Raw genomic sequence first — 24,507 nt, forward strand, 5'->3', positions numbered from 1 at the left:
AAACTAAATATATATAGGAAAAACTTTTTTGAAAGAGTATGAAGATTATTATTTCAGGGATGCCTTAGCAACATGTGTCTTTTGTTGCATACAGTTTTAAAACTATAGTAAAATTAATTATGACTATAATCTAATATTTGTCTAAAAGTACATGCATTTTTAAAACTTTATTAAGGCAAAACTAATATCCTTTTTAAAATCTCATATACTCATCTACTATATTATAGAAAGTACACTATGTCCTGGGACTCAATAGATAAAGATTGATGGGCGTATTTTAATTTCAAAGAAAACACCTTCTCACCACCTCCCCACACTATAAGATTGAATCGTATTATGTATCCATAGTTTATTGTTGTATCTCTCTTTAGAACACATTGTTTTCTAAATTAATTGAAATATAATTGAAGTATAGTAAATGGCACATACATAAACTGTGTAATTTGATTGTTTTTGACATTGGTATAGACCCTGAAACCATCACCATCATGAATATATCTATCACTCCAAATGTTTCCTTGAGAATACGTTTAAATCTGACAACATTTTGGTTACTTATTTACGTGTTCCATACTAACTGATCATGTTTTGAGCCTGGGACTACATCTTACTTCTTTGTAATCTCTTTTAGTAAATTAGGTTCATAAATAGATAATCAGTAAAAATTTGTTAACACACTGAGATGGAAGCTTTCTTCTTTAAAAAATGTGTATATAGTCAATTAATGTTAGCAGAAGAGTTTCAATAGTTTTTTGCTATAATGAGTCTTTTGTTTGACCAGGTTATTGTGAGCTTTTTGAAGTATGTATTTTAGAATACGTTTATGTTGTACAATTCCTTGCCTTTTCTGTGTGGCAATTAGGTATATGCCAAGAAACTTGCTTATTAAGCATGCAGTTCTTAAATCATAACCATATGTAATCTTTTCTAAATGACTGTTTATAATTTTATGATATTTAAAGATATTCTTAATTTCATTTTGACTCTGTTTTTTTCCTTAGCTCATCCCTTCTTTTAAATAGAAAACAAATTCATATAGCTTATTGGAAAGAAACTGACAAGCTGTTGTTAATTGGCCTGCCTGCCGAGGAGTAAGTTGGGATTTTTGTTTACCTTAAATTCGTTTCTAAAATACTGCTGATAAAGTCTGTTTCATTAAAATGATGACACTTTGGTCAAAAGGTCAATTCAGGAAGTTTTACAATTGAAAGGTTTGCTGCACTGGTTTAATAGCTACCTGTGTTCATTTGGTGTGAAGATTGCAGAAAGGCACCAGGACAGCCCACCTAGATTAATCAGAAAGGCTGTCAATACCGTTTCCTCTAAGATGCGACCAGTACAGAGGTGGCTGAGATCAGCTTGTCCTCTGCTCAGACTTTTGACAGTATCATGGTTTGGATTTTGCATATTTACAGTTTTTATTCCTTTTCCTGTTGGTGATTTTGAAGAAGTAAAGGTCAGCAGAAAGATGTTTTGCCTTGATGTTGAGCATCTTTGACCAAATAATGAATTTTTAACTTTAAAGTGATTTCTTTAATGGTATGTCTTATCATGGTCCCCTTCTTAACTTTTTTGTAAGTATTTTGAAATATATCTTATTTTACTATTAATAGTTGGCTATAAGAATGGGCTGACATTTATCTATATATGTATTAGAAGTGAGTTACTAAATCCAGCCCACACTCAAAGGCAACAGTATCAAACAATGTGTGGACTTGTTTTAACACCACAAACAGGAACTCCAAAGGAGGCTGCAGTGAAAAATATTATAATGATTGTGTTTTAAAAGGGTCTTTAGTTTTGGACAGAAAGAGAATCAAAAATGTTCACATGAAGGGATAGTGGTGCTGTTACATGATGGTTCTCTTTAACCAGCTAATGTGCATTTTTCAGGCTTCCCAGGCGGTGCTAGTGGTAAAGAACCCGTCTGCCAATGCAGGAGACATAATAGATGTGAGTTCAGTCCCTAGGTCAGGAAGATCCCTGGGAGGAGGGCACAGCAACCCACTCCAGTATTCTTGCCTGGAGAATCCCATCAATAGAGGAGCCTGGCAGGCTACACTCTGTAGCGTCACAAAGAGTCAGACACAACTGAAGTGACTTAGCATGCATGTGCATTTTTCTGTCTAAAAAAGGACTATAACGAACCCTGCTAGGAGACTGCCCTATGCCATGGGTTGTATAATGAAAAATCGAGTTGTTTTCACAGTATCAGCTCAGTTCAGTCTCTCAGTCGTGTCCGACTCTTTGCGACCACATGAATTGCAGCACGCCAGGCCTCCCTGTCCATCACCAGCTCCCGGAGTTTACCCAAACTCATTTCCATCAAGTTGGTGATGCCATCCAGCCATCTCATCCTTTGTCGTCCCCTTCTCCTCCCACCCCCAATCCCTCCCAGCATCAGAGTCTTTTCCAATGAGTCAGCTCTTTGCATGAGGTTTCACAGTATGGGTTTATACAAATTGGAGAATATCCAGAATAAGATGCTTTACAGTGCACTGGCAGGTAAAAGGCAGGGTAGTGCCTTTAGACTTTTGTAGTAGCCCAAAAGGGAAAAGATACAGATAATACAGGGGTAAGATAAGGTCGTGTGGGCAGTTAGAGAGCAAAGAGGAAGGCCCAGCTAAAGAAGTGGACAGAGGCTGCTCTCCCACGTTCTGATGTCACCGTATGATGCCACCAGTCACATTTAGGCAGCTAGAGACAGTGTCCAGAGGTTTTGCCCTGAAGCCAAAAAAGGACTGTCACTGCTGAGCTCTGGATCAAGGTTTTGCTCGATAAGGAGATTATGCTCTAGCCATTTTCTCAGTCTTTATGACTGGGGTGGGGGTGGGGAGGGGGCCTCTCCTAAATTCTTATGTCATTTCCTTCCTAGAGAATTTGGCTTGTTAAGTTAGAATAAATTGGAAGGTCCTCCTCCCTCTCTAACCTGAGCTTCAAGTCAGAAATAGTCCCAGCCACCTCTTCACCCAGCTGTCTTACTGCTCATATCAACCGCTCTGTAGCAGACTCTTTTCCTTTGTTTCATCTTGTTTCACATGACTGTGAAAGGTAGTTGTTATTGTTCTCATTTGTTCTGATTGGGAAATAGAGTATTGAGAGATCATGCACGAGCGCCTCCTCAATGTGAGTTTGTACATCTCTGTATCTCCAACATCATCCATGTGGTTTGTAACTGAACTGGTGTCCCTGGGATTTTTTTCCCTTGTGTGTCTTAATGCCACCGTCTGTATGTTTCTTTCTTCATCACTATACCTTTTACAATCAGGATGAGAAAAGCATTGCCCCACAGAGGACAGAGTGGGGCCTATACTCTAGTAGTAACATGCGTTTTCTTGGTGGGGAGATCATCTTACTGTGATGGCTGCAGTGAATAGTGAGGACGTAACCAGGAAGACAGTGTAGGATAGTAGGGAGAATAACTTTGGAGCCCACCAGCAGGTTCTATTGGAGAAGGAAATGGCAACCCACTCCAGTGTTCTTGCCTGGAGAATCCCATGGACGGAGAAGCCTGGTAGGCTGCAGTCCATGGGGTCGCACAGAGTCGGACACAACTGAAGCGACTTAGCAGCAGCAGCAGCAGGTTCTTGTCCCTGGGTTCCCTTGCAGAAGTTACTTCTTAAACCTCAGTTTACCCATTGGTGTAATGGGAATAATAAGACCTGCTTTGTAAAATTCCTACAAGGCTTCAACAAGAAAGTGTTAAGTCCATTTCTTTCCTTTCTCCTACTTTATTTCCTTTCTCCTACTTTCTTTCCTTTCTCTTTCATTAAGGGGTATCTTTTTGTCACAAGAGTTAGAGGTTCAGTTGAGATTTTAGTATTACTGGAAAGTGTCAAGAATTCACTTTTGTTTCTATGGGCCCAGATATTGTACCAACTTCTTAAATGTATTACTTTTATTTAATCCTCAAAATGAACCTGAGAACGTTTCGCGATTATGGTCCTGTTGTACATAAAGGAAATTAAGTCCTAAGGGGATTAAATAATTTCCATGTACGTGGTGATATAAAAGTTTGTACTCGATCCATGTTAGTACCCCAAATGTAGACATCAGAGTTTTTGATTATGCAGGAAACAACCATTTTACACAGCTGTACTCAGTTAACATACATACTTGTCACATTTTTCATATATGTATAATGTAAAGATCTGCTTCTTTTGTTATGAAATCGTCTATGTTATAAATGAACAGATGTTATTTTGCTTTTTTTTAAGAGTACCTCTTCCTCAGCTAAGGAATATGATAGAAGATGTTGCCCAAACCTTAAAATTTATGTATGGTTCTTTAGACAGGTGAGTACTTCTTTGAATTGAATCTCACATTTTAAGTATATGATTCCAAATTACTTTTTGTGCTTACTAGTGTTCTTGGTTATCAAGTTAGTTGTTTGTTTGTTTTCTTATTTTCTCATCCTTCATGTCTGGCTTTTATTTTACAGCTATAGGCAGGTTTTCATTTGATCCAGTGCTTTTTCTCTTTTGATCTCATAATCAAAGAAATATCAGTGAAATAATAATCAGTGAAATAAAAATCAGTGAAATAATCTTTGATTTTTACATCTTACATCACTATTTTGTGAAATAGTGATGTAAGCGCAATTACATTGTGATTTGATATATTTTCGTAGGGGCAAATGTAAGAGCATTTCTTCAGAACAGATACAGAAAAGAGTTAGAAGATTTCAAATAAGTTTTTTGTATTTTCTTCTGATTATAAGACCATTGTCAAATTACTATCCTAAAATGTGGTATTTTTCCTTAAAAATTTTTTTTAGTAAAAAAATGTGCTATTAAAATAAATAAAAGACACAGTGGAGAAGGTAATTGACTATTTATTTTCATGGATATTCTTCCATATATTGGGTTGGCCAAAAAATTCATTTTTTTTTTTTCCCTCAAGATGTTACAGAGAAACCTGAATGAACTTTCTGGCCAACCCAATATTGTCTATATAATATGAATATACACATTCTTTTTTTTACATGTGAGCTCACAGTGTGCATATTTTTCTGCTTCTTGCTTTTTTAACCTCGCAGTATGTGCTACATCTTTCTTGATCTTAAGGAGGAAATTTGAGGTAGTCATTTAACATTTGAACATGTAAAATTATGAGTGAGAAGTAGATTTTTTTTTTCTCTTTGGAGGATTGTTGTTAATTCCCAGTACTTCAGAGGGCTAAAATGGTACCTTTAATTTAAAGCCTTAAGAGTATATCAATATAAAAATTCCAAAGACAGTTTATACACTTTTCCAAACCATAGTAGTATCAGCTTTGTTGTCACTGTTCTCAGAGCTGCCTAAAGGAATTTTCTGTGATGATGTCATCTGGAGAAATTGTCTAATTTGCACTGTTTTCCTCCAGGTGCCTCTTAGGAGACACCTTCTTCTCAAATCCAATTACGTATTAGCATTTTCCAAATGTGTGAACTACAAAAGGCTGGGCATTCATATATAGTGCTTTTACCTTTTACTAGTAAGAAGAATGTTAACCAATGAAAGTAAGGACTCTTAAGGTGGTTATAAACTGCCTCCTTAAATTTATACTAGATGAGCAAATATTGCTATGCTTTACCCTAACTGAATCTCTATTTTCAAAAACTAGAGATGATCAAAGATTAAATTCCTGTAATGAATTTTGTATATGAAGATAAAGCAATTGGACTTGTTCTATAAATTCCAATGAGTAGGTTGAGGGCCAAGGGATTCTTGATTTCTCTGAATTTCATTTTGATATTTAGCTTCCATTGATTTGGAAGCATCTCCAAGTTGTCAGCAAATTTAAGCAGTTTTTTCCTTACCCAAGTTAGAATTTGAAAGGCAAACTAAAATAATAAATGTCAAGATCCACTGAATTCTTGAAACCAAGAAGCAGTATGGATCCATGATATTAAGTCATTTTGCAATAATTTTTTAATCACAAGTTTTCTGATTATGAAAGATATTAAAGGCCCATTGTGAAAAATTATGAAATGACTAAAAAGTCCAAAACTTAAATTACCACTTGTAAGTTGTGAGCTGGTTAGTCCTCTGTAAGTGACAGAAAACTGATTATACCTTTACAAAGTTTAGAGTTGTGATCAAATTAAAGATATGTTTCCTTCATCATTCCCAGCCAATTCATCAGCAAATCCTAATCAACCTGTCTCCAAAATAAATCTCAAATCCATCCGTTTCTCTCCATCTTCACTATTAACCCTGTCCGACTAACTACTGCTGTGGCTCATTGCTACAGTAACTTCCTGATTACCTTGCCTCCATTCTTGCCTCTTTAATTTCCAAAGTTAGAATGATCTTTCTACACTATTATGTGGCTCCCACATACCTTTCTGATTTCAGATCTCAATCCCCTCTGCCTTTCTGTACTGTTCTGCAGGCATCCTGGTCAAGCCTGTTCCCACCCTGGCTTTTGTACTCTTCCATCTCACTAGACCTTCTTGACATCAGGACCTCAGCTTAAATGCCCTGTTCCTTCTCAGAGATCCTCCCCTAACCATTTGATTTAAAATAGCCAGCCAGTCACCCCATCCATTCAGACAGTCTTGTTCTGTGCTTAGTCCTTTGTACAAGTTCATGTTTTTACTTTTTGATCATTTATCATCATTCTCCAGTAGAATGGGAGCTCCAGGGGAGTAGAGACTTTGTCTTTTGTCTTGATATTTTTATTGCTGTACCTCCATGCATGAGAATAGTGCCTGAAACACAGTAGGCACTCAAGTAATTAGTTGAATGAATCAGTGAATACTAGTCTGATATATTAATGGTATATATATATATCAGTTATTGTGTTATCCAGTAGTTTATACCACTGAATGGTTGTAGGTAATGCTATACTACTTTTACATCACTGAAACCAAGTTTTTGTTTTGTTTTGTTTTTTAGTTTTTAAATAGCTGTGCCTTCATTAGCAAAGAGGGGAGGAAATAACTTAGGCTAATCATGTGTTTACTGTATACCAGTAAGTAATAGGCATAATAAGTACTTGCTGTATACTAGGTACTTTTCATGAGAGTTAGATTGTATTATCCCTGTTTTTACAGTTGGGAACAAAAGTTCAGAGAAAGGTTAGATGATTTTCCTGAGAGATCTACCTAGTGAAAAGCAGTGATAGGGTTCAGTGGTTTTCCCATAGGGCACCATGCACCCTCTGCCCAGTGCATTTGAGAATAAAGTTTTAGGGTAAAAAATATTGACAGGGTGACTTTCTTTATATACTCCATCAGTAACATTATGGCTATAATTCTTATTAAGAAGGGAGGAGTGAGGAAGAGAACCTGTGTAGTTGGGCAAGATCCAGTCCCTTTAGGTTTGTACAAGCGATGACCACCATTTCCCTGTGTTGTTCTGACATTACAGCTCTTGTTTTTTCAGTGCCTTTTGCCAGGTTGAGAATGTTCCTCGTTTGGATCATTTTTTCAGCTTGTTTTTTCAAAGAGCACTTCAGCCCACTAAACTGCATTCGAGTGCCAGTCCCAGCACACAGCAGTACGATGCTTCCAGTGCAGTGCTCTTAGACAATCTCCCTGGAGTTCGGTGGCTCACACTTCCCCAGGAAATTAAGGTACTCTTAGGTGTCATAAATAAGAATCAGAGCCAGTTGCCTTATAATTCTTTATTTTCTCTCTTTTTTTTTTTCTCCCCCATAGGCTTTTTGTTATTTTCAGGATTGCAGGTAAGAGTTAAAAGGGCAACTAGTTGATATGGTAGGAGGTCCAGTGCAGTGAACTTTTTCTTTCTAAATAAAAATTAGTTCTCTCATTTTACTTTAACATTCAGACTTTGTTCAAACTTGGAATACTTTTTGGAAATCATAATTATATGTGTGTCTTACTTTTTAATTCTGTGGTTTTGATTTTATAATGCAGGCTCATTGAGTTAGGTGGATGAAATGATTGGCTAACAAATATTCTTAACTAAAATACAAACTCCACAAATAATACCAAAATCTTTATTTACATGCTTCTAAGTCACTTCAGTTGTGTCCGACTCTGTGCGACCCCATAGACGGCAGCCCACCAGACTCCCCCGTCCCTGGGATTCTCCAGGCAAAAACACTGGAGTGGGTTGCCATTTCCTTCTCCAATGCATGAAAGTGAAAAGTGAAAGTGAAGTCGCTCAGTTGTGTCAGACTCTTAGCGACCCCATGGACTGCAGCCTACCAGGCTTCTCCGTCCATGGGGTTTTCCAGGCAAGAGTACTGGAGTGGGGTGCCATTGCCTTCTCCATTGTTTACATGAGCATCTGTAATTACCCTTAGCCTTGTCCCATAGATAGCTCACCCAAAGGTAATGTTCATGAGGGTTATCAATGAGATTTTAGTCATTTCTAGATCCAGAATAACTTTATGGACTGAAATGACTGAATGAAGACTCATTTCAGACATATTCATCAACAACAGTATATTTAGCCACAGCATTTGTAACAGTATTAATGAGGCACCATGCCATAGCAGTTCCTTGTCCATGAAGAAACTCAAGCTATGTTGTAGTAAAAGCCCAATTCAAGATTCTGCTCTTCATGGAATTCTACAATATATGATCAAATAATTATGCCTTTTGACAGTTTAATAATAATTTAAACTGATATATCAGTCTCTTTACTTAGTTTTCTTATCTGTAAAATTGGAACAATAATAGTATCAACTTCATAAAGAAGTTATAATACATAAAATGCTTAAGAGTCATGCCTTGCACATTGTTGTAATTATAGTTGTGAAATTAGTATTATATATTGTATAACTGGAGGGAGTTGAGGGGTTAGAGCATGTTTAAAGGAAACTTTACCTTCTGATATTCTTTTTTGTCCTTGCCTCTGTCAACTGCCTCCTGCTGCCTTTTTTAACCAAGGCCAATGATTATCATTTTCCTAAATCATTTCCATACTGAAAAGTATGAAATATAGAATTCTACTCCCATCAATAAGAGACAGAGTTTAATTAGATAACCTTAAATTTAATATAGAAAGACCCTGGTTCCAAAGTCTGCCTCATGTCCATTCTGGGGTCTTTTTTCTTCTGAAAGACACGAGACCCATTGTCAGAGGTGCCATCGTCTCTTTCCTAGAGTAGGAAATGGCAACCCACTCCAGTTTTCTTTCCTGGAAAATTCCATGGACAGAGGAGCCTGGTGGACTATGGTCCACAGAGTTGCAAAGAGTCAGACACCACTGAGCAGTTAAGCACACACGCTATCATCTCATGAGTTTTGCCCAAGTTCTCTCCCCTAAGACTCTCTTCACTTAAAGAAATGTTTTCTCCACAAAGTATATCGTCTCTTCTGTGAGAGTAGAGATATAAGACTAAATGTTTTTAGGGGAAGTATATTTAGACTTTGGATATATTAAGATTAAATATTTTCCTTCTAAGAAGTTTAAGACATTTAAAAATATAGGCTACTTCAGTCTTATAAATTCCATGTGAAGGCTTCTTCCTGTATTCAGATTTCTCTTTTATTGACATTATTCCCCTTAGCTTAGCATATATTTGATTAAAAGGACTATATACTTTTTAAAAATATACTAATTTTTAATTGAAGGATAATTGCCTCACAGTGTTATGTTGGTTTCTGCCACACATCAACATCAATCAGCCATAGGCATACATATGTCCCCTCCCTGCACTGTCCCTCCCACCTCCCACCCTGTATACTTTATTTTTACCAGCCTAAGACAATATCACACTGAGAAATCACCGTGTGAACTGATGTATATTCTGTAATCTTTTGACTCAAATTATACCTGTTGGTTTATCTCACCAGAGCTTTGGTTGTACTTGTACTTTCTGAGTCTGACATTTCTATATGGAGGTCAGCCTTTACTATGCCAAGTACTCAGATGTGTGCTGTGCTCTGGGAATCCAGAAAAGTCCTTTGGATGCTCACAGTGTAGTTGGGTAGGTGGAACTTCTACACAGGAAACAATGAGGATATAGCTGAGACGTTTTCACATTTTGTAGTCTGGTTAAGAGAATTAAGAATAATATTTTTGGAAAGAGATAGATACGCTCTGATAAAGTGATCTAAAAGTCTCTGATGAATGTAAAGTTTGAAATACATGGTAATCCTTGAAGTTTTTGTTTTATCAGCAGACTCAAAGAACTCAAAAGCTTTGCTTTTCCCTTTGACATTTCTTACTGTGATTAAAAACTGTAGGATTTACTGACTATATATATTCCAATGGAAAACAATAAGAAATTTTGTGCCTTGAGAAATCTAGTTAAAAACATATAGGTGTGTGAGGTCGTTTGTACCTGATAAATTTTAGGTGGGAATAATTGTTTTTAAGTTGGAGAAAAATATACTTGTTCTGAGTTTAGTATATGGTGAGGTTGCACTTCAGTTTTCTTTCCCAGGTGTTTGAGAATTTCCTTATTTTATATGTCAGACTTTAAAAAAAATTTTTTTCCCTAAGATACACTGGAGTAATTAAGAGAAAAGATATTTTACTTTTTCTCTTAAGCAGTATGAAGAAACAATTACAGTCACCTTGTGTTTTAGACTGTAGAGTTCAGTAGCAGGAATAGCAACCTGTTTAACATTTCTGTGATCAGAAATCTTAAGTAGGTAATTTTCTTTTTGTCCTGTAGTTTTTCACAACAGAAACTATACCCACAAAAAGGAGAACATGAAGTATTTGCTAGATGCAGAAAAATGTAGGTCACAAATGAGTAATAAGTCACACTGTGTGAAAAGCATTGAGAGGCATGACTAATGTTTCCAAAGCTTCTGTCATCTCAGTAAGACACAGTTTGTGAAACGGTCCTGCAGAGAGTGCCCTTGGCCTTTAAAAAAATAAAAAACAAGGATTATTTTCCACAAATACCATACACGCTACAAACTTTAACTGTCAATAGTTTTCAGTTTATATATATGCATTACAGATTAAACCTCAGATTAAATATATTCTGCTTTAAATTTTTGAATGCTTTAGGGAAGGACAAATACATGAAAGAGTTCAGGCAAATTCCATAGGAACAGAAGCTAAATCCTAAGTAAGAGATTTTTCTAATAACTCTGTAGGGTGGTTAAACTGTGCCAGGTTCCAGGGGAACACTTGCTTTCATGATTTAATCCATGAATAAAGATTAACAGTCTTTTTATACAAAAGAATTTAAAGGCAAGAGACAGGGAAGAATGTTGATATTTTCCGAGATCCAACTGTTGAGAAATATATAGAAAATAGAAAAATAGACAATTCATAATAGATTGGCTATATCAAGATTGATTTATTTTACTCTTAAGATTTTTATAGGTTAAAATTTTTTCTGACAAAACTGTAAAGCAGCTTTGTAACTTCATAAATTAGTTTGTATTGAATACAGAGTGAAGCCCATTTTGCAGTAATTAAGATGTAAGTGAAAAATGCCTATATGTAAAATACACTGATTTTATTTTTGTAATTGCAAAGCTTAAAAGCAAGATGTTCCATTTTGGGACATTCCTTAAATAACACAAAGGAGAGAGAGATATTTATTTACTTCTTCAAGTAATTATTGGAGGACGAAATGGCAACCCACTCCATTATTCTTGCCTGGAGAATCCCATGGACAGAGGAGCCTGGTGGCCATAGTCCATGGGGTCACAAAGAGTCAGATACAACTGAAGCAACTTAGCACACACAAGTAATTAAGCACTTTTATATGGCCAGTACTAAAAAATAAGTAATATAAATTAAATGTTTGTGTTATAGTTTTTTTTTTTTTTTTTTTTTTTTCCGTATAGTTGGAATTAGACACAGCATTGAGTGACTTGGAGGCCGCAGACTTTGCAGAACTGGTAAGAGAAGCAGTGGATTTTAGGAAAAGTTGTTTATTTCTTATTTTGTAAATCAGTCATTATTCTAAGTATTTTCCAAGGAGGCATGTAATAATCATTATATGCAGTATCATTTATAACTGGGCTTTGAAAGAAAGACCATATATGTTATAGTGATCGGTAGTATGGTTTTTAATCATTTAAAATAGATACATATTTCCTAGCTCTGTCTAGTGAAATATATTTCCTAGCTCTGTCCACTAGAGCATCACTAGCACCCAGGCCATTGTGTATAAATAATATTTTTCACTTAAGGCAACCAAGATTGCTATGAGAAATGGCTGAATCCAGATTTAGGGCTGAAAATGTACAAGATAAGCTTGGCAACATCTTGTTATATCAGATATCTAGGAAGCTTTCAAAAATTACTAGGTTTAATATAAGGTTCAAGTAATTAGGAAACAACTTGAAGAAGCTCCCACTTGAACATCTATAAAGATAATAACTGCATTGGATTGAAAGAGAACCTATCAGTTACAAGTGAGTCAAGAAAATCAACCAATGTCAGTATATGGATCTTACTTGGATTCTGATTCAGACAAACAAAATATTTTAAAATGTGTATGAGTCAATCAAGAACACATAAACACAGATAACTGGATATTAGGTGGGAATAATTCCTTAGATGTGGTAATGATATTCTGGATATGTATATTTTTTAAAGTTCTTCTGTTTTAGAGATACATTCTAAAGTAGTTACAGATGAAATGATACAACATCTGGAATTGATTTAGAAATAATTCATCAGGGAGAGGGAGGAAGGAGAGAGATGAAACAATGTTAGCCACGTACTGGTCTTTGTTGAAGCTGGGTGTTGATGGGTACCTAGGAGCTAATATATTATTCTATTCTATTCTATTATTCTATTCTAATATATTATTCTATTATTCTGTTCTATTAGTATATGCTAATGTTTTCAGTAATGAACGTTTTTTTAAAAGTAAATGGGACATTAGGAAGTAGAAGCAGTGAGGCTGGGTCATTCTTTAGCAGATTGCTGTTGAAAGTGGGGAGAGGTGGTTCACTTGAAAGGTGGCTTAGTCTTAGCTAAGATCCAGAGCAAATGGAAGGGTATTTTGTTTGTAAAAAGAGTGGAAATTTAAGCAAGGAGAACTGTTCGTAGGATGTACGTTTTTTCACCAATGGGGGAAAAAAAATTAACTGGATACTAATCATTAGGAGCAGTTTAGATCCAAAGTATTAAAATATGTAGGTTTTCAGAACCTAGATTTGTAAGTTTAATTAAAACTCTAACATGTGTGTTCATAGAACATCATTTTAATGAACAGTGGAACTAACTGGTTAGAAAAAGATCTGTTGGGATTCCTTGTCTACAACATCAAGACACAATACACAAAAGAAAAAAGTTGATAAATTGATAATGTAAAATGATATAATTGTTTGGAAAACAGTTTGGAAGTTTCTTAATAAGCTAAACATCTGTACTATGGACATCACTAGATGGTCAATACCAAAATCAGACTGATTATATTCTTTGCAGCCAAAGATGGAGAAGCTCTATAGAGTTAGCAAAAACAAGACCAGGAGCTAACTGTAGCTCAGATCATGAACTCCTTATTGCCAAATTTAGACTTATTGAAGAAAGTAGGGAAAACCACTAGACCATTCAGGTATGACATAAATCAAACCCCTTACGATTACACAGTGGAAGTGACAAATAGATTCCAGGGATTATTAGATCTGATAGAGTGCCTAAGAACTATGGACGGAGGCTCATGACATTGTATAGGAGGCAGTGATCAAGACCATCCCCAAGAAAAAGAAGTGCAAAAAGGCAAAATGGTTGTCTGAGGATGTCTTACAAATAGCTGTGAAAAGAAGAGAAGCAAAAGGCAAAGGAGAAAAGATATATCCATTTGAATGCAGAGTTCCAAAGAACAGCAGGGAGAGACAAGAAAGCCTTCCTAAGTGATCAGTGTAAGAAGTAGAGGAAAACAATAAATCTCTTCAAGAAAATTAGAGATACCAAGGAAACATTTCATGCAAAGATGGGCACACAATGAAGGGCAGAAATGGTAGGGACCTAACAGAAGCAGAAGATATTAAGAAGAGGTGGCAAGAATACACAGAAGAGCTATACAAAAAAGATCTTCATGACCCAGATAATCACAATGGTGTGATCACTCACCTAGAGCCAGACATCCTGGAATGCAAAGTTAAGTGGGCCTTAGGAAGCATCACTATGAACTAAGCTAGTCAAGGTGATAGAATTCCAGTTGAGCTATTTCAAATCCTAAAAGATGATGCTGTGAAAGTGCTGCACTCAATATGCCAGCAAATTTGGAAAACTCAGCAGTGGCCACAGGACTGGAAAAGGTCAGTCTTCATTCCAATCCCTAAGAAAGGCAATGCCAAAGAATGCTCAAACTACTGCACAATTGCACTCATCTCACACGCTAGCAAAGTAATGCTCAAAATTCTCCAAGCCAGGCTTCAACAGTACATGAACCGTGAACTTCCAGATGTTCAAGCTGTATTTAGAAAAGGCAGAGGAACCAGAGATCAAATTGCCAACATCCAATGGATCATCAGAAAACCAAGAGAGTTCCAGAAAAACATCTACTTCTGCTTTATTGACTACACCAAAGCCTTTGACTGTGTGGATCATAACAAACTGTGCGAAATTCTTAAAGAGATAGGAATACCAGACCACCTTACCTACCTCCTGAGAATCTGTATGCAGGTCAAGAATCAACAGTTAAAACTGGACATGGAACAACAGACTAGTTCCAAATCAGGAAAGGAGTACCTCAAGACTGTATACTGTCACCCTGATTATTTAACTTATATGCAGAGTACATCATGCAAAATGCAGGGCTAAATGAAGCACAAGCTGGAATCAAGATTGCCAGGAGAAATATCAATAATCTCAGATATGCAGATGACACCACACTTAAGGCAGAAAGCGAAGAACTAAAGAGCCTTTTGATAAAGTGCAAGAGGAGAGTGAAAAAGTTGGCTTAAACCTTAACATTCAGAAAACTAAAATCATGGCATCCGGTCCCATCACTTCATGGCAAATAGATGGGGAAACAATGGAAACAGTGACAGACTTTATTTTTTTGGGCTCCAAAATCACTGTAGATGGTGACTGAAGCCATGAAATTAAAAGACACTTGCTCCTTGAAAGAAAAGTTATGACCAACCTAGACAGCTTATGAAAAAGCAGAGACGTTACTTTGCCAACGAAGGTCTGTCTAGTCAAAGCTATGGTTTTTTCCAGTAGTCATGTACGGATGTGAGAGTTGGACCATAAAGAAAGCTGAGCGCCAAAGAATTGATGCTTTTGAACTGTGATGTTGGAGAAGACTCTTGAGAGTCCCTTGGACAGCAAAGAGATCCTACCAGTCCATCCTATAGGAAATCAATCCTGACTATTCATTGGAAGGACTGATGCTGAAGCTGAAACTCCAATACTTTGGCCACCTGATGCAAAGTACTGACTCTTTGGAAAAGACCCTGATGCTGGGAAAGACTGAAGGTGGGAGAAGGGGATGACAGAGGATGAAATGGTTGGATGGCATCACCGACTCAATGGACATGAGTTTGAGTACACTCCGGGAGTTGGTGATGGACCGGGAGGCCTGGCGTGCTACAGTCCATGGCGTTGCAAAGAGTCGGACACGACTGAGCAACTGAACTCAACTCGACTCATTGCTATCTAACTTCCCAAGAGAAATGAAATCTATGTCAATACAAAGACCTGTAAACAAATGTTCATAGCAGCTTAATTTTTAATAGTCAGAGACCATTCAAAGAATCAATGTCCATCAACAAAGTATGATATATATATATGCAATGGAATAATACTCAGCAAAAAAAATTGGCAACAGTTTTGATGTAACTGTTCTATATCTTGATGTTGGTGGCACTTACACATCTGTACACATTTGTCAGAACTGGCAGAATAATTCACAGTTTTATATTAATTTAAAAAAAAGAGGGATCTATTCTAAACTTTTTGTGACATTAAAGATTTAATGTTATATTTTAATTCTGTGTTCTTTTCTTTAGTGTTTTAAGATTATTATTAAGGTATAATTTATATTAAATAAATTTTTTGTGCCCTTTTATAGCCAGTCCCTTTCCCTACCCCCAGTCCCTGTAACCACTGATCTGTTTACTGTGCACATGGTTTTTGCCTTTTCTGGAATGTCACATAAGTTGAATCATATGGTAAATAATTTGCATCTGACTTTTTTTAATTAGGAAGTTTAAATATTCAGTTTCACAAATATTCCATGAGTACATTCTTATGGGGAAATGCAAACAGCAAACATAAAGCTAGCATTTTGCTTGACCCTCATACATCAAAACCAGCCCTGTTCTCAGAGCTACCCATTGTTATCAGTTGATGGATATTCTTGGTAACCTTGTATTTATGATCTTGCATGGAAGTAATTCTGTCTGAAATGTTCAGTGTAGATGATACTGTCATACTGCTAGTAGGAATATAAATTGATGCAACCTCTCAGGAGAACAATCTGGCAATATACATTAAAAAATATGTATCCTCTGGTATAGGAATTCAACCTCCAGGAACTTTTCAACTAAGGAAAATATTAGGGATGTACACAAAGATTTTCTTTCTAAGAATATTCTCCACAGCCTTATTTATACCCTGAAAAATTACTGGAAACAAAATACTACATAAGGGAATCTGTTCAATAATATTGCCATTGAAATAATGTTTAGAAAACTGTCTACTGACATGAAAAAATATTCAAGATCATTTTCTGTGGAAAAAGCAGGGTCCAAGACAACAACTACAGAACCAAACAAAACCCCCAAAATACCAATTGTTGGCAAGAATGTAGAAAAATTGGAAGCCCTGTGCACTGTTGGTGGGAATGCAAAGCAGTGCAAATGTTATAAAACACAGCATGGTGGTCTCCGAAAAAAAATAAAAAACAGAACTACCACATGACCGAGCAGTTGATATACTCAAAAGAATTAAGAGACACTTGCAAACCCACGTTCACAGTAGCATCATTCACAACAGCCAAAAAGAGAAAGCAACCCGCATTCACCAACAGATGAACGAACAGACAGAAATTATGGATAATACATACTGTGAAACATGACTTAGCCCCCCAAAGGAAGTAAATTTTGACATATGCCTCAACAGGGATGAACCCAGAGGACACCACAACACAAGCACATTACAAAGGCGAACAAGCCCATCACGACAGGATAAAATAGTGCACGATTTCCCCCATTGTTGTTGTTTACTCACTCAGTCGTGTCCAGCTCTTTGTGACTCCATGGATCGTACCCCATCACACTCCTCTGTCCATGGGATTTCCCAGGCAAGAATGTAGGAGATGCCTAAAGTAGTCATATTCATAAAAACAAAGTAGAAGAGTGAGTGTCAGGGGCTGGGGGAAGGAAGGGTGATGGAGAGTTGTTGTTTTATAGATACTAAGTTTCAGTTTTGCAAGAGGAAAAAGTTCTGATTTGGTTGCGAACAGTGTGAATTGTGCATAATGCTATTGAGCTGTACATTTAACAGTTATTAAGACAGTAAATTTTGTTATGTATATTTCACCATGTAAAATTTTTTAATTAAAATTCTTTCTAAAAGTTTACCTACAGTGAAGCCAAAGAGCTTCCATACCCTCAAAAAGCTTCCAATAAATTTATTAACACCTCATTCTTAAGTGTGAGGACAGTAAAGCATCACAGGAAATATCTTTGACATAAAAGCAGTCAAAACAAATGAACAAGGATGAGTTTGACTTCTTTCACGTAGCATAATTTATTTGAGATTCATTCATTGTCTGTATCAGTAGTTCAGTTCTTTTTACTGCATACAGTAGTCCGCTGTATGAAGTTATCACAGTGTTTATCCATTCCCCGGTTGAGGGATATTTAGGTTATTTCCAGTTTTCCTTAGGTTTTGTTGTGTTGTTTTTTAATTATAAAAGTAATGCATGCATATTGGGTTAAAAAAAAATGCAAGCATGATTACTAAAAACACATATCCTCCTTCCTCATCCCTCTCCACCAGTTCCATCCCCAGTTGTAACTGCTCCAACAGTTTGGAATGTATTCTTCCAGACTCTTTTCTGTACACATACATGAAAGTGAAAGTGTTAGTTGCTTAGTTGTGTCCGACTCTTTGCGACCCCATGCCAGGCTCTTCTGTCCATGGAATTCTCCAGGCAAGAATACTGCAGTGGGTTGCCATTCCCTTCTCCAGGAGATCTTCCTGATCCAGGAATTGAACCTGGGTCTCCTGCATTGCAGGCAGATTTTTTTACCGTCTGAGCCACTGGGGAAGCCCATACATACCCCTGTACAAGCCAATACATATGTATATAACCAGGTGGTGCTAGTGGTAAAGAACCCGCCTTCCAGTGCAGGAGACCTAAGAGATGTGGGTTCAATCCCTGGGTTGGGAAGATCCCCTGGAGGAAGGCATGCCATACACATATTACATATATATATGGGCTTCTCCAGTGGTTCAGATGCTAAAGAATCTGCCTGCAATGCAGGAGACCTGGGTTCAGTCCCTGGGTTGGAAAGATCCCTGGGAGAAGGGAATGGCTACCCATCCAGTATTATTGCTTGGAGAACTGCATGGACAGAGGAACCTGGTGGGCTACAGTCTATGGATCGCACAGAGTAGACGCACTGAGCGACTTAGCACACATGCATGCCTATATATACACACATACATACACATACCATTGGGGGTGCTATTTTTTTATTAGAAATTCTAAACTTTTTATACAAAAACCTTGATTGTCTTGTTCAAGTATTTCTGTAGATTTATAAAAGAGGAATTACTCAAAGGGTATGTGTATTTAATTTTTTTTACATACTATTAAACCCCAAATATGTTGTACCAGTTTGTACTTTCAAAAATAGTATATGGTAATATCAAATATTTTAGATGATCCCTTTCAATCCCTCTTAGGGTAACAAACATTATGTTCTACTCTTGGGTGTCTCTATTCAACAGTATTTTATAAGAATCAAAAATAAGGTTGTTTTCAGTCAAAAATAAATACATAGGCACCTTATGCCTCAATACAAGGACCTATGTTCAGCAAACTGTATTCATTATCTTGTAATAACCTATAAAGGAAAAGAATCTGAAAAAGTATGTATGTGTGTATGTGTAACTGAACCACCTTACTGTACATCTGAAACTGTAAATCAACTGTGCTTCCATAATAAATAAATAAATACCAAAAAGGAGAAACTTCAGTTACTAAGGGATGTAATGTCCATTATAACTGTTGTAGCTTAACTAGGATATTTTTTAAATCATAAAAAATATATATACATATATAAATCCACTGTGGTTTTTCCCCCAGTCTGAGGATTACTATGACATGAGACGGCTATATACAATTTTGGGGTCTTCTCTATTTTACAAGGTAAGTTAAGCTTGACTTTTAAATGTTGTACTGTTCTGTGAACAAACCTAAATTTTCTCAAACTCTTACAGACATGAAAAATGCATTTACCTCTTTTCCTCTGAATGTAGGTACAATAAAATCTGGATCTTAAAACAAGACTTATACCTAATATTTATAAATACATTAAATATTTCAGTTTCATTTCATTTTAAAGCATTTACAAATTTGTAAGAAAGAAACAGTACTCAAAAGAATCAAGTGTATATGAGAAAAGAGCAATACTTTATTTCCTTTTGCAGTTGTGTAGAACTTTCCCTTATCTTCGAAAAGTAACTGTATCTTATTGATAAATTTTCTAAAATGAGGTAGTTAACTTCCATGTAAAGCAAGTTAAGTTTCAATTTAATTCAAAGTTTCAATTCATCAAATGAATTTAAGTATTTTAATTTTGTATATTTTTAAGCACAGAATTAAACATATTGAAAGAGAATCAGACAATACAGAACTGTAAGTGTGAAAAGTCTCGCCCCACCTCAACTCATACTTCTCTGCTTTTCACCTTCAGAATTCAGTTCTTTGTAATTTTGCCAAATTCTCAGACTAATGCTACTTAGAGGTGATCCTGCTTTATGCTAAAGTCTATTACAGACCTAAGTTATTATACATACTTGATGAATAGTTGAAAGAAAACATTTTTGTTATTTCTTTATTCCACTTAAAACTGGAATATTTTAAACCAACTGAAGAAATACCTGTAAAACTCTAAAAAATATATTATAGGATTATTGCTCTATGTCACTAATCAACTTCTATTTTCTGTGGTTCAATTTAAGGGGTATTTGATATGCAGTCATTTGCCTAAGGATGATCTTATTGATATTGCTGTATACTGTCGCCACTATTGCCTACTGCCTTTGGCAGCAAAACAGAGAATTGGTCAGTTGGTAATATGGAGGGAAGTATTTCCTCGACATCACCTCCAGCCTTCTGCAGACTCAAACACTGAAGTCTTTCAGGAACCCGAAGGGAGATATTTTTTGCTAATCGTTGGCTTGGTAAGTTTACCTTCGTTTCTTTCTTGGGTTTGTTTGTTTTTGCCATTTACTGATTGTCTAAATAAATATATAAAAATGATCATTTAAAATTATAAGCATGTCAAATACTAGTATTCAAAAAAGTTACTCTCCTTTATTTCTTTTATTTTATATCCATTTAATACTCATAAAGAAATGGTAATGAACCCCAAGATAAGATTTTAGCAGGTTCTTAAGATTTTTTTGTTCCCATTTCTTTAAAACCAGAGGTTTTATCTTCTAGTTTGTTTTGGGAAATAGAAAGACATGAAAAGGATATAGAATCAGAAATGATAAATATGTGATTGAAAATGAAAGGATACCACGGATGAAGGCTCTTTGAAGGCTACCTTAGGGGAGTCCATGTGCCAGAAGTGGCAGCTGATGGTGTATCAGGATAAGGCAGTGTGAGATTTGTTTTCAAGGGTCATCAAGTAGCCTTGAGGATAACTAAGAAGAGGAGGGAGGAGTTTTTAATAACCATCACATAATTATGCCACATGCCCATATCTGTTTGTTGTTCAGTCGCTAAGTCATGTCTGACTCTTTGCCACCCCATAGCTGCAGCATGCCAGGCTTCCCTGTCCTTCAGTATCTCCTGGAGTTTGCTCAAACTCATGTCTATTGAGTTAGTAATGCCATCCAACCATCTCATCGTCTGTCGTGCCCTTCTCTTCCTGTCCTCAAACCTTCCTAGCATCAAGGTATTTTCGAATGAGTTGGCTGTTTGCATCAGGTGGCTGAAGTATTGGAGCTTCAGCATCAGTCCTTCCAATGAATGCTCAGGGTTAATTTCCTTTAGGATTAGACTGGTTTACTGTCTCCTTGCTGTCGAAAGGGCTCTCAAGAGTCTTCTCCAGCACCACAATTTGAAAGCATCAGTTCTTCAGCACTGTTTAGTATTCATAAATTTATGCATGCCTGTTACATACATATATTTTCATGTAGCTAAACCTGTATTAGCAGAGACATTACTTTGCCAACAAAGGTCCGTCTAGTCAAGGCTATGGTTTTTCCAGTGGTCATGTATGAATGTGAGAGTTGGACTATGAAGAAAGCTGAGCAACGAAGAATTGATGCTTTTGAACTGTGGTGTTGGAGAAGACTCTTGAGAGTCCCTTGGACTGCAAAGAGATCCAGCCAGTCCATTCTGAAGGAGATCAACCCTGAGATTTCTTTGGAGGGAATGATGCTGAAGCTGAAACTCCAGTACTTTGGCCACCTCATGTGAAGAGTTGACTCATTGGAAAAGACTCTGATGCTGGGAGGGATTGGGAGCAGAAGAAGGGGACGGCAGAGGATGAGATGGCTGGATGGCATCACTGACTCAATGGACATGAGTCTGAGTGAACTCCGGGAGTTGGTGATGGACAGGGAGGCCTGCCGTGCTGCGATTCATGGGGTCGCAAAGAGTTGGACACGACTGAGTGACTGAACTGAACTGAAACCTGTATTAATTTTTTTTTTCTTATAGAGACATTACATGTTATGTGTACTATTAGAAGCTGGAGGCTGTGCATCCAGAGCCATTGGGAATCCTGGACCAGATTGTATATATGTGGATCAGGTCAAAACAACTCTTCACCAGCTGGAAGGGGTAGATTCCCGCATAAATGAACGGCTAGCTTCTTCTCCAACCCCCTGCTTGTCTTGTGCTGACTGGTTCCTCGCTGGGTCACATGAAAAATTAGATAATTTAACCACCTCACCTATCCTCAGTAGGCTGCACGGTGCTTCCAGGGTCGCAACCTCTCCAACATGCAGAAGAACTCTTTTCAGTGACTATTCCTTAAAGACACGTAAGCCCAGTCCATCCCGAAGTGGAGGGCCTGACAGTGGTCTTGAAGGTGAAGGTGTCGGTCTGAGCCCCCACACTACGGAATCTCAGGGTTCTCATGGTTCAGAAGAAACTGGGGCCTTGCTTAAGGTATGTGTTCATTCCTATGTGTACATTCTAGGAGCTAAACTGTCTTCAAGGGAATTTTTAATGACAAACCCGTCTTCATTTGTACTAGTGGTGGTTTTTGTCACTGTTGGCAAACCAATGACTTAGGGCCAAGAGAGAAAGAAATACCAAGTAATAAAACATTGGAGAACTGTCACATCCTTGCACATGTGTTACTGCGGTTCCTGCTAGCATAGGATAAGCCAAGAGGTACAAGTTAGCATTTAAAATGTTTAAAGGAAATGTTGGCAGGAAGGGGGACCCCTTCCAGGGTCCAAGAGGGGGCTCGTGTCTAACACCTGGAAATGAATTATCTGAAGAGACACATGCTGATGAAATAAGAGACTTTACTGGAAAGGGGCTCCCTGACAGAGAACAGCAGGCAGCAGGGTAAGGGAACCCAGGGAGCACTTCTCTGCCACATGTTTTGCAGTCTCAGGTTTTATGATGTTGGGGTTGGTTTCCGGGTTGTCTCTGGTCAGTGATTCTAACTCAGGATCCTTCCTGGTGGCGTGTACATCACTCAGCCAAGATGGATTCCAGCAGGGATTCTGGGATGTTGGTAGGACATATGGACTGGTGTCTCCTCTCTCCTTTTGACCTTTCCCAAATTCTTCCAGTTGGTGGTAGCCTGTCACTTCTGCATTCCTTACTAGGACCCCTCTTGTCAGATAACTCATGCAAGTAGTTAACTACTGTTGTCTGGCCAGGGTGGGTGGTTTTGATCAGCCATTCCCCTAACAGAAACATTGAAAATAATAAGTAGTTCTCCTTGAAAGATTTCTAGTTTTACATTATATCTTCTGTTTGATTTCCATTCTTAGATATAAACAGATCTACTTATAATACTTTTCAGGTCACTAAAAAGAAGTCTGCTCTTCCAAATCCGTTTCATTTGGGGAACCTGAAAAAGGACCTTTCAGAAAAAGAACTGGATATATATAACACAGTAAAGTAAGACACTTCCTTGTTTCATTCTTTTTCACTTAACTCTCTGTCTTCGAGGAAATTTTACAGTGAAAACGTGCAGTTCCATAACATATAGATTTTATTCAGCAAATATGATATGTCTTATATATGAAAGAAGATAGCTATGCTATTTCCCTGATATTTTTCATTGTGCATCTAAGAAACATAAGAAATAAAAAAGACAAAGTAGTATTTCAAAATGTAAAAGTTTCCATTTATGTCTCTTCCACAGGTAGCCTCCCTTTTGTGTGTCTAATTTTTAAATTAGTTTACTGTTTTTAGACTCTCATGGATGCTTTGGTTTTATAGATACTCCTTAGCTCTGAGTACTCATTCCCAGTGCTTGAGAGTGTTGGTTGCTAATGGCTCATAGTGAAGTCCCCCTACCCTGGCCTTGTCCAACTTGGAAGTTTATTAACTCCGCCAATCTTACAACCTCTCCCTAGGAGTAACATCTAATGACTAATCGATAAGTGAGTACAGGCTTAGCCCCTATTAAATTCAACAAAACTCTGAAAAGCCATCCATGAAAAGCCATCCAAGTTTCAAACATCCTGGCAGTATCTGCTGAGTCCTGCAGTCCTCAACTGGAGCTCAGTTCAGCTTTTCCCTCTGCTCAGTCCTGCTTCCTTCTTGCTTACCCCCACAGCTATTGTCCCCAAAAGTCCTCCCTAATAAACTTCCTCCCTGCATATCTCCCTATCAGAGTCTAGAGCCAGGGAATTGACCTATGACACCCTCTTTAGGAAATAGGTAAAAGTAAATAGGGAATTCTGATGTGAAAGGTGCTGAGTGGGAGGAGCATGTTTAGAACTTAATCTGTCTATAATTATTAAAATATGAACTGTTAAAAATTCACTTCTTGTTGTGCAGCAGCTATTATGTGGTGACTTGCAGGGCTTCCTTCCTAAGCTTTGTATGGTATTATGATAGCATGCATCAGAGAAGGCAATGGCACGCCATTCCAGTACTCTTCTTGCCTAGAAAATCCTATGGATGGAGGAGCCTGGTGGGCTGCAATCCATGGGGTTGCTAAGAGTCAGACTCGACTGAGCGACTTCACTTTCACTTTTCACTTTCACACATTGGAGAAGGAAATGGCAACCCACTCCAGTGTTCTTGCCTGGAGAATCCCAGGGATAGGGGAGCCTGGTGGGCTGCCATCTATGGGGTCGCACAGAGTCGGACACGACTGAAGTGACTTAGCAGCAGCAGCACACTTTCATTAGAGCAAGCAGACATGTACAAATCGAATTCACATTAAAAGAAAAAAAAAGCTGTTCAATATTACTCGGACATAAAAAGGAACACATTTGAATC

General features: G+C 37.3%; 1 protein-coding gene across 3 annotated transcripts in view; it reads left to right on the forward strand.

The window, feature by feature from the left end:
* INTU (inturned planar cell polarity protein) overlaps positions 1 to 24,507 on the forward strand; it is a 99,442-nt gene that overhangs the window by 52,075 nt on the left and 22,860 nt on the right. For all 3 annotated transcript variants that reach the window (XM_027567310.1, XM_027567309.1, XM_027567308.1), the window contains exons 6-13: positions 1,002 to 1,091; positions 4,218 to 4,295; positions 7,371 to 7,560; positions 11,717 to 11,770; positions 19,156 to 19,218; positions 20,034 to 20,255; positions 21,748 to 22,200; positions 23,075 to 23,172. In XM_027567310.1, coding sequence (XP_027423111.1) covers positions 1,002 to 1,091; positions 4,218 to 4,295; positions 7,371 to 7,560; positions 11,717 to 11,770; positions 19,156 to 19,218; positions 20,034 to 20,255; positions 21,748 to 22,200; positions 23,075 to 23,172 — 1,248 coding nt within the window. The remainder of the gene's footprint in view (positions 1 to 1,001; positions 1,092 to 4,217; positions 4,296 to 7,370; positions 7,561 to 11,716; positions 11,771 to 19,155; positions 19,219 to 20,033; positions 20,256 to 21,747; positions 22,201 to 23,074; positions 23,173 to 24,507) is intronic.

Source organism: Bos indicus x Bos taurus, chromosome 17 (assembly GCF_003369695.1).
Source record: "Bos indicus x Bos taurus breed Angus x Brahman F1 hybrid chromosome 17, Bos_hybrid_MaternalHap_v2.0, whole genome shotgun sequence".
Lineage (NCBI taxonomy): Eukaryota > Metazoa > Chordata > Mammalia > Artiodactyla > Bovidae > Bos > Bos indicus x Bos taurus.